An 18,178-nucleotide genomic window follows, 5' to 3' on the forward strand; every position below is an offset into this window, starting at 1 on the left:
CCAGTGTGACAGAGCCGGGAGTTGTAGATGAAAGGGGATAATCCCTTTCCTCTGTGGTCTGGGATAGACCCCTTTCTCTTTTGTGGCCCCCCTCCCTGCATTGTCACGCTAGCAGGGTCATGATAATAGGCCGATGCCACTGGCTGGAAGAGGGTCCTTTGACGGGGAAAAGCCGCTGCGTTCTTGAGTTGTATCGGACATATACGCAGTCAACTTTTGCTGCTGACTGTCCAGTGCGCGTCGGTTGTGTGTAGAGTGTTGGTGTGATGTACTGCGAAAGAGCGAAAACCGAAACTATAGACTTGCACTGCGCTGGTGCTTTCTGCTGAATGAAAGGTCCTTGTGGCTGCACTTTAGACGTCGCTTTGTTTGCTGTGCAATGCCGCTCTGGAGCGCTGTGCACAAATGTGACACGCACTGTTCAAAGTGTGTTGCTTCGCATTCGTCTTCGGTTAACGAAGTTGGTGGGGGCGGGGATGGCGCGGTTTGCCCCTAAACGCCCCCGATACCACCCCAGTCCTCCGGAATGCGGAACTGGAAGAAGCCCGACGCCTCTCCGGCGCGGTGCAGGCTCGGCTCTCATGCTCGACAAGGCCTCCTGGAGTGGAGGGAGCAGGGTTCCGTTGTACCGGGATGAGACGACATTTATCATCGCCCCCGGGTGCCAGCAGAACCCCGCCTTCCCTGCGTGCTGCCAGCTTCCTGGTCGTAGCCCCGACACGAAAAAAAAAAAAGCGCTCGGGCCTTCGACTGCACTGCGGACATCTCCTTCACGCACCGCGGGCGCCTCAAGCTTCTCGCCTTCCCCTCTGTGAAATGCGTGCCTGTCAGCGCTACGCAATCCAGACGCGCTGTCTCGTGGTTTAATTTTAAACGTTTAACACTTAGGGGGGTCAGCCGTTGGCACTTTCATGGGGGCGGACGATACCTCAACAGAACACAATTGTTTCCACGAGTGCTTGGTCGAGAAGAGGAAGAAAAATAAATGCTCGAAAAGTAACAGATAACCCGGATAGAATACGTAGGGCTCAGTGGAAGCTTCAGTTCCAGCACATACAGTCTTACGCTTATACGCTTATGCGTGCCCTGAATCGTTCTGTCGCGTACGTCAGTGCCCATTCCGCCCACGCCTTGTATAGCACTGACGTTGAAAGGAAGGCGCTGCCATCGAAGGCGCTAACGTCGAAAGCGCTAGAGTCGAAAGCGTTAGAGTCGAAAGCGAAAGCGCTAGAGTCGAAAGCGCTAACGTCGAAAGCGCTAGGGTCGAAAGAGCAGAAGTGGAAGGCATGAATAATATGGCGACATGGGGTGCGCGTTTGTTGCCAGAGATCAGCGCGCTGCTATGAATCCCGCCGCGGTAGCTCAGTGGCTTCTGAACACGCGATTGTGGATTGGTTCCCAGCCCCGGCCGCAAGCTTATTGGATGTATGTTTGGCAGCGCAAACCCCTGTAATCAGCACCGACATCGGTGGTCTCCATCTCCTGCATGAGAAAAACAACGCTATGCACCGTGATGTGATAGGGGAGAGTAGAGTGGCGTTGAACGTCAAAGAGGGAGCTCTGCCCCTACAACATTTCGCTGGTCACAACTGGTGTACATTGTGACCCCGGGAGTTTAAAAATAAAACACACAGCTCCGTTGTCCACGGTCGCGCCTCATACCCCGGCTGTATGAATGTTTTTGACGCATAGAAAAAAGCCAAGAGCTAATTTGCTTGCCTTCACCAATTTTATCCCTTTCCACTGCTGGTGTGGAACATGATGCACCTTTTATGACGTCACAAAGCTTCCAAACGAGCTAATCAGTCATGTGACGTCACGGGAGCCATTTTGTTGCGCATCGCGCAGATTCAGCAGTGCAAACAAACCGGAAGCAGGTACCGATAAGCCTATTAGATATGCTTGCAGCCTTTCGCCGCGTGCTACATGCACCACAACATGGCCGTCACCTTGCGGCATGCACCACCTGCTCCGGTTTGCACTGCTTAATCTGCGCGCTGCACCGCAAAATGGCGCCCGTGACGTCACGTGAATACTTCGAATACCGCCTGTCCTCTTTCCTTGCGAGATAACGTAATGTTTGTGATGGCAGTGTCAGCTGTTTCTTATACGGAGTAGGTGCACGAAGATTGGTGAGTGTAGACACTTGCGTGGCATCCTTCTCTCACGTTTTCTGTCTCGCCTCCTTTACTGGTTGCGATCACGCGACGACCGGCCGGCAGCGTCGAGATTGGTCCGCGCTTGTTTTTGCGGCGTCTGTACACGCCATTCAGTCGTCATTTCTTGGGCGGTGATCCGTGTGGCGGTGGAGGTCTCTTGTGATCGGACGTCCGTGTGATTACTATCCTCTGCCACCGCGAGAGCGCGCGCCGATCGGGGAAATCGAAGAAGGGTTCAGCTTGGTCGTGGCATTGCCCATGTTCCGTTCTTTTTCTTTTATACACCGCCTCGTGTAGAATGAATGAATGAAATATGACCATGCGAAACGGATGAGCGAACGAACAAGAATGACTTGGTAACAAGTATGGTCAGCGTCTTGTATAGTTTATGAGGCATGGAAAGGCGCTGTAACTGTGTCACTCCGGGTGAACAGCTGAACCCCGCCGCGAGGAAAAAGATGAAAGGTGTGTGGAGAGAGGAAAGTCGTCTTAAAGCGATGGGTTGCGCGGAAAAATCTCGACTGCCCGGAGTATACTTTGACAGTGTACTGACATCGCAGTGCGCGCGAGCGTGTTTTGCGTTTCGCCTCCCTCGAAACGCGGCCGCCACTGCCGGGATTCGATCGCACTGCTCTCTTGCTCAGCAGACGAAAGCCGTGACTATACTGAGCCGCTGCGGCGGGCGTCTGGGTTGCGTACGCGATGGTACAGAAACAACTGGACAATAAACGATGTTGATTTGTGTCCCATGCACTACTTGCTTGCCGGTCACTGCATCTGCGGACTATTTATTTATTTATTATTTTATTTACAGAATACTGCAGGCCCTTCTGGGCCCTAGCAGGAGGGGCAATACAGTGCAAAATGAATATACAAAATAAAACACTGAAAGAAAATTCGAAACACAAAGCAAATAAGTTAGATGGCGTCAATCTTCTATTTCTTCAATGGAGTCAATGTCACATAGTGCTGTTAAAGGTAAAGCATTCCATTCAGTTACGGTGCGGGGGAAGAAGGAGTATTTAAATAGGTTAGTTCTGGCGGTTAATGGAGTTGGTGAATTCTTGATATTACTTGCACTGATGCTGAATCTAATCTAAAAAGAAAAAAAAACGACAGCATAGAATAGTAATTACTTCTAGTTATTGATCAGTTTGCTCTCGCCCTACCACATATGCTAGCCGTGTTGGTTAGCTCAGTTGATAGAGCGACTGCTCTGGCAAAGTGATTGTCCCGTGTTCGAGCCCAAGACCAGGACGAATTTTTCTTTCACCACGAAGTTTCTGTGGAACCTCTGTAGCTTTCCTTTGTAGCCCTATGGCTGCTCTTTGGTGGATGCCAATGAGTAATTACTCCCATATTACAAATCTACTCCATTCTGGGAGATTCCCCCAAAATATTTGACCATGTAAGCTGCTGATATGCGCGCTTCGACGAGAGCCCATTGACGTTATGATTGCCGCGTTGTGCTGTAGTTCCCCGTAATCAGTGCTATCCTCCATGTAACCGTTCTGTTTATACATCTGCTATCTGTTTCCCGCAGTCATATCTATGAGTTGTTTGCGTATCGGTATCGTAGGATAACTTTTCGTTAAAAAAAAATAAAAACTAAGCGGCGGTGCCAAGGCCGGTAGTCCGTTCGAAGACACTTCAACTAAAAATGTTTGGTTTTCATTGACTAATCCCCTGACGTGTCGATCGGTCAGCGGACGTGTGAAAGTTCCGGAAGGTATAGGAAGGGATAGACAAGCCTTCAGCTGGTTCCTCCGTGTCGTTTTTGAGCGAGGAACGAGAGAGGGGATGTGATTGGAGTGGGGTGGTGACTGGCATGCATCCGCCGCTCAAAACTGCGATAGTGCATTTAGGATGACGCTCCACCGGACGAGCGCCGTTGAGCGTTTCGTGCGTGGACCTGACGTGGCGGCGTCTCTCGGCGGAAAACGGGGTCGTCCGGGCGGTCGGCTCCTCCGCAGACCGTGCGCGGGACGCGACGGCTGTCATTTGGAGCCGCGGCGAGCGAAACAAATTGGACAGGCGTGGCCGACGTCGACGTTGTTGATGGGACGAACGTGCAACGTCTCACGTACGAGGCGTTTTTCTTGTTCCTTAGTATACGGCCAGCAGCCGGCATTCTCAGAAGTCTCGTAACCCTGTAGCACCACGGCCGCTCGCCTTCCCAACTACAGAGAGCACCTCTGTTCGGGCGACGCGTGGAAGGCTGTCATGTAGAGCAGTAACAGTGGAACACGTACACCACCTACGGGACTGCCCCGGCTTTGAGACACCACCGACGTGAGGGGGGTATTCGGAATTGCGCCATATTAGGTCTGCGGCCGATAAACTAAACCGGCATATTCTAACTGTCTTATATTCTCATGTATCCCGCATTCTTGTATCCACATCCCGTGTTCTCCTACATCCTGACCTATGTAGACGAAGCTGCCTGCTCCGCGAGCCGCGAGTCGTCCGGTCCCTTTTCTCACCTTCGCAGCGTGTGTCTCAAGGTTCGCTTGCGCGACTCATGAATACCCCCTAAAGCAGGAGACTGGAGAGCCGTCCCCGACCTACAGAAAGCCTCTCTGTCGGGCGACGCGTGTGCCTTGGTAGCTCGCGTGCTCTCAGTTATGCGCTCATCGTCATCGTAATCATCAGCAAACCCCACCACTGTCACTGTCATCGTTTCCTTGGCGCTGCATGCTCGAACCACAGTGGATCGCTTCGTTCAACCCGAAAATTCGTACAGTCGGGTATTTCGGCATCAGTGCATAGGAGAGGATAGGTATAAGTGGCAGGGCTTGCCATCAATAAAATAAAAAGTGGCAGGGCTCGCTAAGGGCACTCGACAGCGAATGCGCGGTGCCCGGGCCTCGCTTTGGTCGCGCGGCGGGCTCTTTGTGTCTCTAGTTTCGGTTCCCCTCTCCCGCTTGCGTCATTCCGGTATCTCCAGCGCGTTTTCCCCGGTAGCCGCACGGCGGCGGCGCATATCATTTGCCTGAGCGCTTGGTTACACCAGCCGACGCTTTTTTTTTTTGTTTACCCTTTTCGCCTACTTGCTGCCTGCCGCGTTCCAAAGCGAATGTTGCAACTGGGCGCGTAGTATGCAATAGGGCGATATGTGTGCGAGGAAGAGGCCGAGGCTGGCTCGCTTCCTTCTGTTTTTTGACATCGATGGCTTTGAGAGAGGGAGAGAGAGTTTCAATGCCAAGTAGGGAGAGAGGTTGGCTAGGGGAACGTGCCTCTGGCCTGCTAAACTCCACTCTGGGGAAGAGGAAAGGGTAGAAACAAACAGAGGGCGAAGGGGATGACGTAAAAAATTGTGGGGAAAGGGAAGGACAGAAAGAGGGAGGGGGTGGTAGGTGATGATTTCGTGATGCAGGGAGCGGCAGGCGGCGTCGAAGACTATTTGTTCCTCTTTCGCTCGACGATTTCGCCTAAGGAGCAGTCGTCTTCAACTTTTCCCTTATTGTCATCATCATTATCAGCTTTACTAACACTAGCGCAGGGCTACTGCCTCCACCGTATCTTTCCAATTAACCCTGTTCGTTCCGAGCTGCGGCCACCATATCCCTTTGTAACCTTATACGGCAGTGAGGTCTCGATTAACGCGCGTTCGTTCTTGCTCTGTGTGGAGGGTTACGCCAGAGTATGTAAGATTTCGTCACCTGCTATACTCGGTCAGACTGATTAACCTTATTACGTCATCTTATATCGGTCTATATCCGTTACGTGTTCGTTCGGCCGCGCATTCGTTGCAAAATTATAACACGGCTGGTGGACTCTGCAAATATGTGCTCGGCGAAGCCGTGCGCTACGACCGGCTCTCGACGTGCGCCGTACTCGGAATCCGTAGGCGTCCCACTTGTTTCAAGCCGCTAGCTTGTGTCACGCGCTATCACGCTCTACGCCGCGGTTTCTCGCTCCAATGGCGAGGACAATCATACGCTCCGCGCGTGAGGAAGGCGATAAAAAAAAAAAAAAAAGCTCTACGAAGGGCGGCCGCGATAAGTGGCTTCTCTCCTATCACGTTAGCTACGCAGCTACGCGCGCGCATATGTGCACCCGTTCAGATATATCTCCCATCGCGGGACGTGTCTGCTCCCGAGTCTCCAGGGAGAAGAAGGCAAGAAAAAAAAAAAGCGTAGGAACCGATACAGCGCAGGCAAAGCGCGCGTGCTTTGATGCTGCTTTCTGCGTCTTCGCTTTTTGCGCGCGCGGTTATCTGACCCCCGTAGGATGACGGCGGCGACGCGGTTTGGCTGACCGCCGCTTCTGCTCATGGCCACGCTCGCGCGCGCGCACACACACACGCACGCTTGCGTTTGCTGCTCTCGCCTTGGCCCCGACCAGCCCCGACGTTCGCTAGAAAGAGCGCCGCTTCGCGCTCTCCGCCAAGGGGTGGCTTCTTTCTCTCTCTCTTCTCCCCTTACTGTGAAGAAAGGTCTCGGGGCCTCTCCTCCCGTTCTCCTCTGGGGGTGAGGAAGAGGCGGCGTGGGAGAGAGTGGAGCGGGGGGGGCTGCATCATCGCGACGGACTTCGCTCCGATTTCTCCCCGCAGCCGACGCGACGCAGCGGGCGCATCTTCCTCCCCCTCCCCCTCCCCCCCACCTCTCTCTCTGGGGTGCGCCGCCTTTTCTCTCCGGTGTGCGTTCTTCGTACTCCTCCTCCCGTGGTGCTGCAGTGATACCCGGAGCTCTCCAGTTTTAATAGTGCGCGGACGCACCGTTGTCGCCGCGCCGGTTTCGTTCGCTGGTGCATTTCTTTTTTTAAAGTGTTTCGGCGTTGTTTTCTTTCGCTGTGGTGTCTTGAGTGTCGGTGAGGAACAACTGCGCTGCTGTGTGGTGTGCGTAGCGGTGGCCAGATTTTGCGGCAGCTAGGCTTTTCAAAGGCGGAACAAGCGGAATAGCAACACGTGCACCTTGGCCTGTGTTCTCCTTTCGGGCGACGCCGGTCGGATATATGGGGCGCACGTCGACGACTGCTTCCCCGATCGTCGTCCGGGACGTTCGGCGGAAGATTAGCGACAGCCTCAAGCCGTTCCCCATTCGAGGTGGGTTCCTTCCTCTTTTGATCGCTTTCTTTTTCCGGCTCTAAATCACGTGCGGGTTCTCTCCCCGTCTGCGCGTTGGTGTCGCGCGAGCGGGCTTTATTTGTTATTTTCCAGTCAGGCCTAATTGTTTGCATTTTATGAGTCTTTTTTTTTCACCAAGGCCAGCGTCACATTACAATCGCCTCTTACCTCGTAAGCGGGAATTTGAATGTCGTTTTGTTTCCGTTTTATTGTTGTTTAATTGTTCATCCTAGAGACCCCCCCCCCCCCCTTAACTAGGTGGATGTGCTTGAAGTCGAAGCGCGCTTAGATTCAGTGTTGCGTTTTTTTTTTTTTTTTGTACGAAACTTACTTTCGTCGTCAAATAAGCGGATGCGTAAGCGTGCTTAGACTCACGCCAGCTGCTTAAATACGCGTTAATACGGCATCAACAAGTCGCCTCAGCACGAATGGAGTTGTGTAAAGGGAATCCCCGAACTGCTGTTTGGTTGTCGCGGCGCGACAGTGAGAATGTGTCCGGTCCGACTGTACGCTGAAAGCAGGTTAAACACCGCAGTGATGTTGGCGTTGAACAAATGACCTCAGTGCATGTTTTATCCAGTAAGGGCTCGTTAGTCGTTACGTCGATGTAGACCGCACTTTCTGCATCCCAACGAATTCATTCATTCATGTTATGGTCATACCGGAGACAAAGTTCAGCTTGCATCGCGGCCTGCATCATATCGGGGATCAGTGATCAGTATGCGCTCATCAACTGGGTTTTGTCCGTAGTAGTTGGGACGGAGGCGGTGCTTCTGTGTATTTCCCGGGCCACTTCGCTTGCAACCGGAAGAGCGTTCGAAGAAGGCGCATGCTACGCGGCGCTCTAGACGCTTTCAGCGATCAGCACTGTTCTCCGTTCTGTCCGAAACGTCACGAGAGGCAGTTCGGTCCGGGAACTTCCGAAAAAAAGAAAAACACTTCTCGGGTTTGACCAGCAGCTTCGCGGAACCGTGGTGGTCTCTTTCTCTCTAACAATGGTGCAGAGCTGGGTACGCTGAGTCATACGGCTGAGGTGGCTCGCAGAAACCGCGGGAGACGCTTAATCGTCATGGTATGCGCCGACCATGTCGCGTGATTCACGTACGTGTGTGCCTATGGGGAGGAGGGGGTTGAGGGGGAGGGGATTCACATGACGCACGCTTCAGGAACGAGGAAACTTATTCTGCCAAAAAAAAAAGGGGGGGGGGGGGGCTGCATCAGTGGCCGAAGAGATCTCTCCTAGCTAGAGGTTGATCCGGAAGTAGTTAGCTAATCAGCTTAACTTAGTGGGACGAAGTTAACAAAGGCCAGAATGCTGGTGGGAAGTGTGAGTGAGAAACATTTACTACTGGGGGGGGGGGGGGGGGGGGGGGGGTACTTGTAGTGGTGCCCTCGTGGGGATAGGAAGGTCGAGGTAGCTGTGTTGATTAGATGGGGGGAATGAGGAAGTAGATATCGTAGCGGGCAGATAAGTTGAGAGCCGGAACCTTTGAATGGTTACTCACTCACTGGCAAACGAGTGCGGGGATTCGTATCTGTCATTGCAGTCGTATATAGGAAGTAATGGCCTGGGAGGGGGAACACACTGATTCTATGTTTAAAAATAGAATGCAGTGCTAATACAGAGGCTGACGGAATGGGAAAGGAAAAACAGTGCAACAGGTACTACGTTATGCGTTATCCTGTTGAGGTACTACGTTGTTTTCAGTGCGAGGCAGTATACGATGGAGCCGAAGTCAAGAGCGAATTGCTGCTGACCGATGTTAAGAACTTTTTACAGACATTGGAGCTGAACGGCGTTGTAGCGTCCCGTTACAGTTAAGGCAGTAATTACTCATTAGCATCCACACCAACGTATACCTGCATGGCTACAAAGGGGCGGTACAAGCGGAAGTCATACAGCTTTGTTAACACTAAGAGCGTCCGATAGGCGATCCCCCCCCCCAGTCCCCATTCCACGAGGGACTGAGAAAGCTGCGTAGCTTTCATGTGTGAAGCCGTACGGCTGCGCCTAGATAGATTCTAGTAATTGAGCTTTTTATTGAAATTAACTCCGTCTTGGGTGGTGGTTGTGGTGAACACTTTCACTGTTAATACGATGGGGTGTGATGGTTCCAGGCCGAGGAGGTTAAATTTGCTTCGACCCATTTCGCATTGTTGCGTGATTTCATTGTAGGTAGATGCTATACCGTTCACAAGGTGCTGTCTCCGTGATTGGGCGCTATTTAAACAAATCGCGGAAACGACAGAAAAATTGCGGTAGCACCGCGACTACCGATTTAAATCGCAGCATCGATGACGGGGCTCTACCGAAGTCAAGATTTACTCTACGACGCCGGTGCCAGAGGTAGCTCGCTGGCGCCGCCAGTTCCCACGTACGTTGATTTTCTTTTCTTTTACAGTTTCCCGAGCATTGCCGTCGCCTATTCGATCGAGGCGCGTGGAGGTGAAAGCTGATGACCTTTCGAGATTTCCCTCGAAACACTGTGCCTATCTGTGCGGAAAAAAAAAAAAAAAAGAGAGCGCAGTGTAAGTATGCACAGACGCCCGACTCCGCACAGGCGGCGACCTTGTCGCTTTGTGTACACCCTTGGCTCGACGCGTAACCTGTTAGCGCACGGCGCTGGCCGCCCCGATAGGTGATGCAACCTGCCTTTCGCCTTGGCTCGATCGATCTGCGCATGTGAGGGCGTTTGAATCTGTCTGACGAAAGTGTTGCGCGCGGCGGCGCAATGTTGCGGGAGAATTGTGAAACAACGCTGCCTGTTTTGGAAAGGCCGTAAAAGGCACAAACACGTGGACAGTCGGCGAGAAGATAACAAGTATATAGGATCGTGTCCGTCTTACTCCACTTGATTCCTCGCTGCCCATGCAGCCCAAATAGTGCGGTCCTCTTTGTTTTATTGGTAGATGTCACTACATCAGCTTGCTTAATCCAACCCCCCCCCCCCCCCCCCCCCCTCGTATTGTCTTTTTTGGCCGCGTTAGTTTCGGAAGGCAATTTCTCCATGTCTAAACGGATGTCTTATCTTGTATGCCCGGTAATAAAAGCCCCCCTGGGCCTTTTCTTTTTCGGGCTTATCATCTCTGATGAGTCGTTAATCTTCCTCACATGACCACTGTTGACAGCCGTATCAGCTCGCGGAGGGAAATCATTGCGGGATGGCGCGTCATTTGTGAATGCATTCAGTAGGCGCTTGCCGCAATATTTTCTCTCTTTATTCATATTCCTTAACTTACTTTTAATTCGTTCGTTTCTTAATTCTAGGTCGCCAGCGTGCGTTGTCGGAGGTTATGGTTTAAACGCGACCACGAAGACCTTGCTCTTGAAATGAAGGAATAATTCACTAATTAACGGCAGTGATTGACGTCAATCCGTTGAGTGCAATCTGAAGTAAATGAAATGCGAATGCATGAAATCAATCTTCTATCATGGAATTAATCTACCACGCGCTATTTTTGCTGTCTCGACAGCTGGGATGAGGTCTTGCGCAACCGCGTCTGTCTGTTGCGTGCTATACAGGCAGCATCGCAGGGTAGCTTTCCGGTAAGACGCGACCTTGACGCCCGGGGTTTCTCCTTAGTGGTTCCATTGCGTTAGCTGGTGAACGTGTCTGTTCGCCGTACAGTGAATTGATTCCTTCATTCATGCATGCATTCATTCTACTATCTCGACAAAAAGTTGGTAGGCCACTTGGTATTACTGGCCTCCAGAAAGCGTAACTGAAGTCTGCAGTGAAGCCCCGCGCACATTCAGGGCCGCCGCAGAAAATTTCTCCAGGGCAAAAAAACAAAAACAAAAAAAAACTTGTTACCTAAACAAGAAGCCAATCAGGAGAAACAAATCATAAGCTCTGGAATTCTGGTACCTGGCTTGTTTAATAAATGCAAACGTTAAAAAGGCTGATTCCAGTTACTGTTGTGATTGGCCAGTGGAGTTATAGTGGACTCCGCGTACCGTGGCCCATTGTTACCACATGCTTTTCTCTCTTTTTTTTAAAGTTGTATCCTCCTATAGTTGCTCTCGTGACAACGGAGGAGTGTATATAGGCGCCACCGACGTACGGTGCAGTCACGCGTTTCAAGCAGGGACTTGTCTTCCGTCTGATTACTACCGTCATCGCTCACCTGTCGTAATGGGTGACAGTGGGACGAAGGCACAGGAGCAGAATAAAAATAAAATACAGCAGTAGCGGATAATGCGCCGCAGAGAAGGGGGCGAATTTAAGCGCGAATTGCGTAGGGTAACTGAAACGTTTTGGAACGATGGAACGTTATGTCCGCGTTTTCGGGCGTATGCAGTTCACGCAGACGACTATATGAGGTGCGCGACGGCGTACTTTTTGTCCGTTGCCATGACGACACCACCATTTCGAAGAATTGATGTTGCAGGGGCAAGAGGAACGTGTTGACGTCATTCTTCCTCGTTCGTGTAGGTACGTGTGGTATACGTTCGGAAGCAACGGATTGCGGAAAGCTGGAATGCAAGGACAAGCATGCAGTAAAAATGCTAAATTCCAGCTAGAGGTTTTTAAGCGCGCAAAACAAACGCAGGTGGTTGCGATTATTCAGAGGTTTTCCGGCAGCGCAACCGCAGCTCCTGCGGTGATACGGTTGTTGGCTTGCGGCCAAGCTGGAGTGCTTCGGGACGTCTGTCAGAACGAAGCCCGTGCATGTCACGTGCCGATATGGTTGCCTTAGAAGCGCCCGATGATAGGGAAGCCTGCGCTCGCGTGCGCCCGTGTCCCGTAGTTACGCACGTACAAGCTGAGTGACTTTCTTTTCCCGGCTTTGGTGCTCCTCTGATCAATCAATCAATGTTTATAGTGCCCTGGAGCTGCCAAAGCCTTTGTGCTGGCGCACTGAGAAAAGACAAATAAAGCAAGGAAGGAATTGGAGGAATACAGGGCAAACGCATATGTATACAAAAACGTATAAATGCACAACCGCTGCGGTGGCTCAGTGGTTATGGTGCTCGGCTACTGACCCGAAAGACCCGGGTCGGGTTTGATCCCGGTGGTCGAATTTCGATGGAGGCGAAATTCTAGAGCCCGTGTACCGTGCGATGTCAGTGCAAGTCCGACCCAGGTGGTCGGAATTTCCGGAGCCCTTCACTACGGCGCCCGTCATAGCCTTTGGGGCGCTTTGAGACGTTAAACCCCAATAACCCTAACCAAACCATATGCAATACTATATACTACGAATTGATGGGAGGAGTATGTAATGAAAATAATACATTACAAGTTGGAACACTAAGTGACAGGTAGCAATATTGTGGGGTGGAAATTTAAGCAGTCAGATATTATAGAGAAATTAAAGTAAACCAGATTGAAGTAGGAACAAAGAAAGAAATGGTACCCCAGCGGTGGCCTAGTTATGAGCATTCTCGTCGCAGATTGGGAGTTCTATCCCCAGTGCCGCCGGGTACCCGCCGTTGATGCAGTGTGTACAAGCTTCCCCCTGGACTGCTGCTAAGGTTATCTGGTATGGAGAAATCGGTCTCTGACTCCGTTTTGTGTAAATAGATATACCTGTGTCATGGCGCTCTTTGGTTAAAGCTGCCCTTGCGCCATACAAATAATCATCATCAAGAAAGCAGTAATAGTTATAATAATGACAACAGCAACCAAGTCGTGGCTTAAAGGAGAAGCCAGCGAAAGAGGTTCTTCCATGTGTATTCAGTGTCTTTATCAGGGTGCTGTCAAAGCAAAATAAAAACAAGGAAGGAGGATCTTTCCCAGCTATGCAGCGTCGGGAGTCGGAGAGGTGTTCGCGCTTTGGGTGTTAAAGGGGTTGTGAAAAGAAAATGAAGCTGCCCGGTTTTAATTTTTACTGCTTCCATAAACATTAGACATGCTGATTCCGAAATATTTCGACTCAATATTGAGTCTGCATTTAATAAAGCCCGTTCGAAATCGCTGCCTTTTTGTGCTCATGAAACGACCATGCGCCGCCGTCGGGTGGAACACGCACTACTCGACTACGTCATTTTAAGAACTTCAGAAACGTACGGATATCTTCAACTTTCGTTTGCCCTAAAATAATAGCTTTATGAGAAATTCAGAAAGTGAAACAATGTTTTCCAATTATTTGCACGCGTAATTACACTCTGTTAAACTGCAGCGCGTGGTCATACATCAATCACTGACCTGGGACCGTTTCGGTTTCGGTTCTGCTTCTCCATCCTCCTTGGCTTAAGTATCAGCGGTTCGATATAGCCTTGCTTACGTGAACCTATCTAGGCGGTGTTCCTTGACAGCGGTGGTTTGAGTCAGAGAATCGAGCTGAGCAAGGTCAGTCCATCTCGACGACTCTCTGTTTACATAAACTCGATACGAACGAGTCAGCTATCGTGGCGCGCATCGGCTCCGCGCTTCTCTTCTTTCCTGCAGAAAAATATATTCCAGAAGCGTGAAGAGGGTTAGGCATAATTTGCAGACGGGGCTGCGAGTCAACCCACCCCTTGCGATAGAGATGAAGACTCGAGTCCACGACCGGGTTCGGAGGTTCACGGTCGGGGCTCCCGCAGGCAGAGACATCACGGGCTCTCGGCATGACTGCTACTTGCCGGGCGCGCGACGTGCCGTTGCGAGCGGCGTAACAACGACTGACAGCAGCTCGCCGCCTGCGCCCAACCGATGTCAATGACAGGCCGCACGCGGCGCGTCGCACTCACAAGGGGCAGAATGCAAGCGCGCAGAGCGCCAGCATCATAATGACGCGGGGGCGCGTTTCTCGGGGCCGGTCTGCCAGCCTGGATGCCGGCCGCCGGCGTCAGAAAAACACGCTAGTATTATTTGTTCACGCTCATAACAAGCCCTGGAATAGATGAATGCCAAAAATGAATCATTTTTGAGGATCGTTGGCTGATGCCGAGTTGCTGGCAGTATTTAATTCGGCGATACAAGCAAATTTCATCTCATGACCGCTTTATTTACTGCCTGGTCGCCGCTCGCATAGCTGGCATTTGCTAGCTCCGCTGGCGTCGCGGAAATCGAGCATATCTTTATTTTATTATGGGACAGGTTCACAGTTAAAGGGGTGACGAGAGTAGTACCTTTTACAGCGCTGACCAGTTCCTAAGCTCCCTCAGCTGCGGTATCGATAGTATCGATGCAAAACCAGGTAGGCTTAGCGACGACCAGGGCTGCCGGCAAGCCTCGCAGTTCATCGCCCGGCGCGTCCGCAGGCGGCGTCGTCGCAGAAAGCTCTACATGCTGCCACTGCTCGAACATCACAGGCAGCCTTTCTGATAGCATGGCTGTTTTGTCATTTCTGGTGCGAATGTAAAATACAGCGAGTCTGCAGGCCGGCCGGCAAGCGTGGATCCCGTCCGCTGGCGTCATAAAAATGAGCTAAAGATTTTTATTCAAGTAAATAATAAACTGTGGGAGCAAGAAGTGTATAAAATAGATCATTTTTGAGGATCGTTGAATAATGCCGAGTTGCTGGTAGAAGCAGCAACTGTAATACGAGCAAATTTCTTGCCACAGCCGCCGCTCAGCTGCCGCTGCCCGGCCGTTGCGGTCCGGCTTGCGCGCCTGGCGTCCGCTATATAGCTCCGCTGCCGAGCGCACCGCAACAATGACCATATTTTTTGTTGTGAGACGATGATGTTGACAGTAAAGCGATGCCAAAAGCAGGCATTTTATTATAACCCAGGCTACTTCCGAAGCGCTGTCCACCGCGGCTTCGATGTGTGAAACAGGCCTAGCGACGACCAGGGCAGCCAGAGAGCAGTGCAGTTCGTCGCCCGGCGCGCCCGCGTCCAGCGCCGTTGCCGAAAGCGCGCTACGTGGGCAGGCATGCTTTGTCGCCGCCCGAGTACAGCCCGCAGTCTTTCTGATAACATCGCTATTTTGTCTTTTCTGGTGCGAACTTCAGTAGCCAAGCAGCGCGCAGGCGCTGGTGTGCGGTGGCAAAGTGTTACACCGGATGTGGCCCGGGCATGAGTCTAGCGGCGCAAAGATGCTTTCCGCTCCGTGTCCCTGCTTGCAGTAGGCGGCCGTTCGCAAGCGGCGACTGGTGCGGCGCGCCGGCCAAGTTTTCGCACATATGTCAGCTTGGCAGCTAGCAGACTCCATTCTGAGCAGACGACAGTGCCACATTCGAGTCAATATGTGTGCTGTAACCTCGGTCAACTATGGCTAAACAGGCCTCGCTAAGCCGCCATGTTGTGTTGACGACAGAAGCCTCTGATTGGCTTCTTAAAATGACGTTTGCTGTGAGTTGAGGGGGACGCGCGCTGGGAAACCGAAATTTAGTTTCTTTCGCTATTCAATCAACCCAGCCGATGAAACGAACCAAGGTATACTTTTTAATGAAGGGTCAGAATTCCAAATACACACGTCGTTCAAAATTTTCGGAAAACGTTTCACGACCCCTTTAATGCGTGCGGTCAGTTGCCCAAGACAGTTAAAAGGCCATTGAGGCGGGGTGGAGAGCGCCTCGTTTTAGCGCCGTAGATAATACGCCCCGGGGCGCTGCCACGGGTCGCTCATAATTACCCTCCCCCCCTTCTTGTTCTGGGCAAGAGGCCCTCCGGCGTCTTCGGAGAAAACCGTGCCCAGAACACGTGGGCATAAGCAGCCGCTGTTGACTGTTGTTGCGCGAGCGTTCACCTTGCGCGTATAGGTTTTCGCTGATGGTGCTTCACTATAGCCGTGCTCTCGCGGACAGGGTTTCTTATCAGCTCCCTGGCGCGCGCGCGAGTGGCCAAACAAGGCGTGCGGGCATTTTGCGCAGCGCGTTGTGGTGGGTGTTTTGTTGTATCGCAACTTTCGCTTGACCGCCTTGCGGCCAATCACGTGCCGCTCGCGCCCTCTGTCATCCCGTCGCGCATGTGCGCGCGCGCTGTTTATGTCGTGCGGTTACTGTATGTGCATACTTTACACCGACGTCATTTAAAAGCCGTCATGTTGAAGGCCAGAAGCGTGGAAGAATGCTGCGCATTCTTCCAAACCGCTTATCGCCACCAGCTCCTACCAACACTCCATAAGCTGTCCGAGGTATTCACGTGACGTCATTGGCTCCCTTTTAAGGCTTTTAAGGGACTATGGACACAAAATTTTTGCTTGCGTGTTTTCTTCTTTCAAACGATGCGTTAGATATTCGTATGCATGGACCAGGTTGTGGTATTCGTGTACGGCCACTAAATAATTTATAATTGAATTTCTTCTTGAAGCTATTTCGGTTCCACCAGTCGAACGATGGCTGTGACGCGTAGTTGGTGTTTAGGTCACGTGAGGCATAGAAAATCGGCTATATAATTGCTGGCAGGTCAATTTTTGTCATTCCAGGTCTTGGAAAGGGGCTGGAATAAATGTCGCACTGAATTAAAACTACACATCAGCGATTATATTAGTTTTTCTGATGGATCGCATGACGAAAATATTAACTTGATGTCACAGTTGTCGTTCGATCGATGAAACCGAAACAGCTGTGAGAGAAGAAATTCAATCGCAAATTATTTAGCGGTCGTAGGCGACTACCACACGGTAATCCTGATATCCTACAGTGTATCCTTGTATCCTACAGTCTACAGTCCTTTAAGGCGAAAACATTACATAGCCCATCAGCAACGAAACGAGGCGTTGTCGTCGTTGACCGGAAAAAGTGGCCCGAAAAAAAAAAAAAAAAACCCCAGATCATGTCATTGTGGTATCGAAGAAAAATAAAATTTATTCCGAAGGTGCGGGGAATTGGACCCGGGACTTTCAGACAGCGAGGCGAGCACACAACCCATATTCTCCCCCCCCCCCCCCCCCCCCGCCACAAAAAAAAAAGAAAAATTGCCCGCAAAACCTCGTTGCTGCTTGGCAAACAAAGGTGATGTTTAACAGAGTACACTGTGGGGCCAGTTGGTCATACATAATCTGAACGAACAAACGTAGCGTTTAAACAGGACACAGAAAGTGAGGACAGGACGGGGCTACAACTTACAACTGAATGAAATCGATAAACGAAAGACACATCCCTTCTCGAGCAAAGGCACGCATGCGCAAACTTGAAAGAATGACAAAACTGTGATAATCTAGAAAAATCCGGTAAAAGAAAAAGAGACAGAAAGGCGAGGAATAGCCACCGGTCAAGAAGACTGTTTACAAACATTAAGTGCGTCTTAGAAAGTTTCTTTCTTTTTTCATTAGATAAATAGATGTTGTGCTAATGCACGTGTCACTACCGCGTTGTGATATTTCATGGGCTTCCAAGATTTTTCTCGCCAATTGATCTTTACCCCTTCCTAAAATCTTCGTGCGGTTCAAAGAGGGAAAGCAACCTGGGCAGCTCTTGCAATGCTTTGGCAAGTGCTCATCAGTTTGCTGACGAAGCGAAGATGCGTGTTCACTCAGCCTCACGTTTAGACATCTGCCCGTCTGCCCAATGTACACACTTGTAGCCCCGTCCTGTCCTCATCTTTCTGTGTCCTGTTTAAACGCTACGTTTGTTCGTTCAGATTAACCAAAGGTGAACCTATATTATATGCGTCGTGACAAGACAATTCAAACAGCGCTAGACAACAGCACCGGAAAGAGGAGACAAACACGGCGCTCCTCTTTGTGGTCCTTGTCTAGCGCTGTTTGAATTTTCTTGTCACCATAGAACACCAACTCGCCAAATCTGTCGTCCTTGATTATATGCGTTCTCTTGCGAGTGTGTGCTAGTCAATGGGTGTGACGTTAGAAAGGAAGAGGAAGAAAGGGAAATTAAAAAAAATTCAAAGCACGTCAGTAGTCTTAACTGCCCGCCGTAATTTTCCTGGTACCACGTGCAGCTTCCGCGACGCAAACCGTAGGCAGTGTCTATAAGCCGAATAGATATGCTTGCAGCCTTTCTCCGTGCTACATGCACCGCAGTTTGCCTCCCGTGACGTCATAGTGGCTGCCGTGTTTGAGACCAGATGCGCGAGGTGATAAACTGTGCATCCTTTTAATTTGCTTATCGTCGCCAG

General features: G+C 51.1%; 1 protein-coding gene across 7 annotated transcripts in view; it reads left to right on the forward strand.

Moving 5' to 3' along the window:
- Pfrx (6-phosphofructo-2-kinase/fructose-2,6-biphosphatase) overlaps positions 1–18,178 on the forward strand; it is a 164,926-nt gene that overhangs the window by 49,034 nt on the left and 97,714 nt on the right. Inside the window, exon 1 of one of the 7 annotated variants that reach the window (XM_089551849.1) lies at positions 6,806–7,206. The exons of the other annotated variants lie outside the window; for them this stretch is intronic. Coding sequence (XP_089407975.1) covers positions 7,116–7,206 — 91 coding nt within the window. The 5' untranslated portion in view covers positions 6,806–7,115. Of the gene's footprint in view, positions 1–6,805; positions 7,207–18,178 lie in introns of those variants that run through there. 7 annotated transcript variants of the gene reach the window in all.

Source organism: Amblyomma mixtum, chromosome 7, assembly GCF_055824585.1.
Source record: "Amblyomma mixtum isolate Tamu chromosome 7, ASM5582458v1, whole genome shotgun sequence".
Classification (NCBI taxonomy): domain Eukaryota; kingdom Metazoa; phylum Arthropoda; class Arachnida; order Ixodida; family Ixodidae; genus Amblyomma; species Amblyomma mixtum.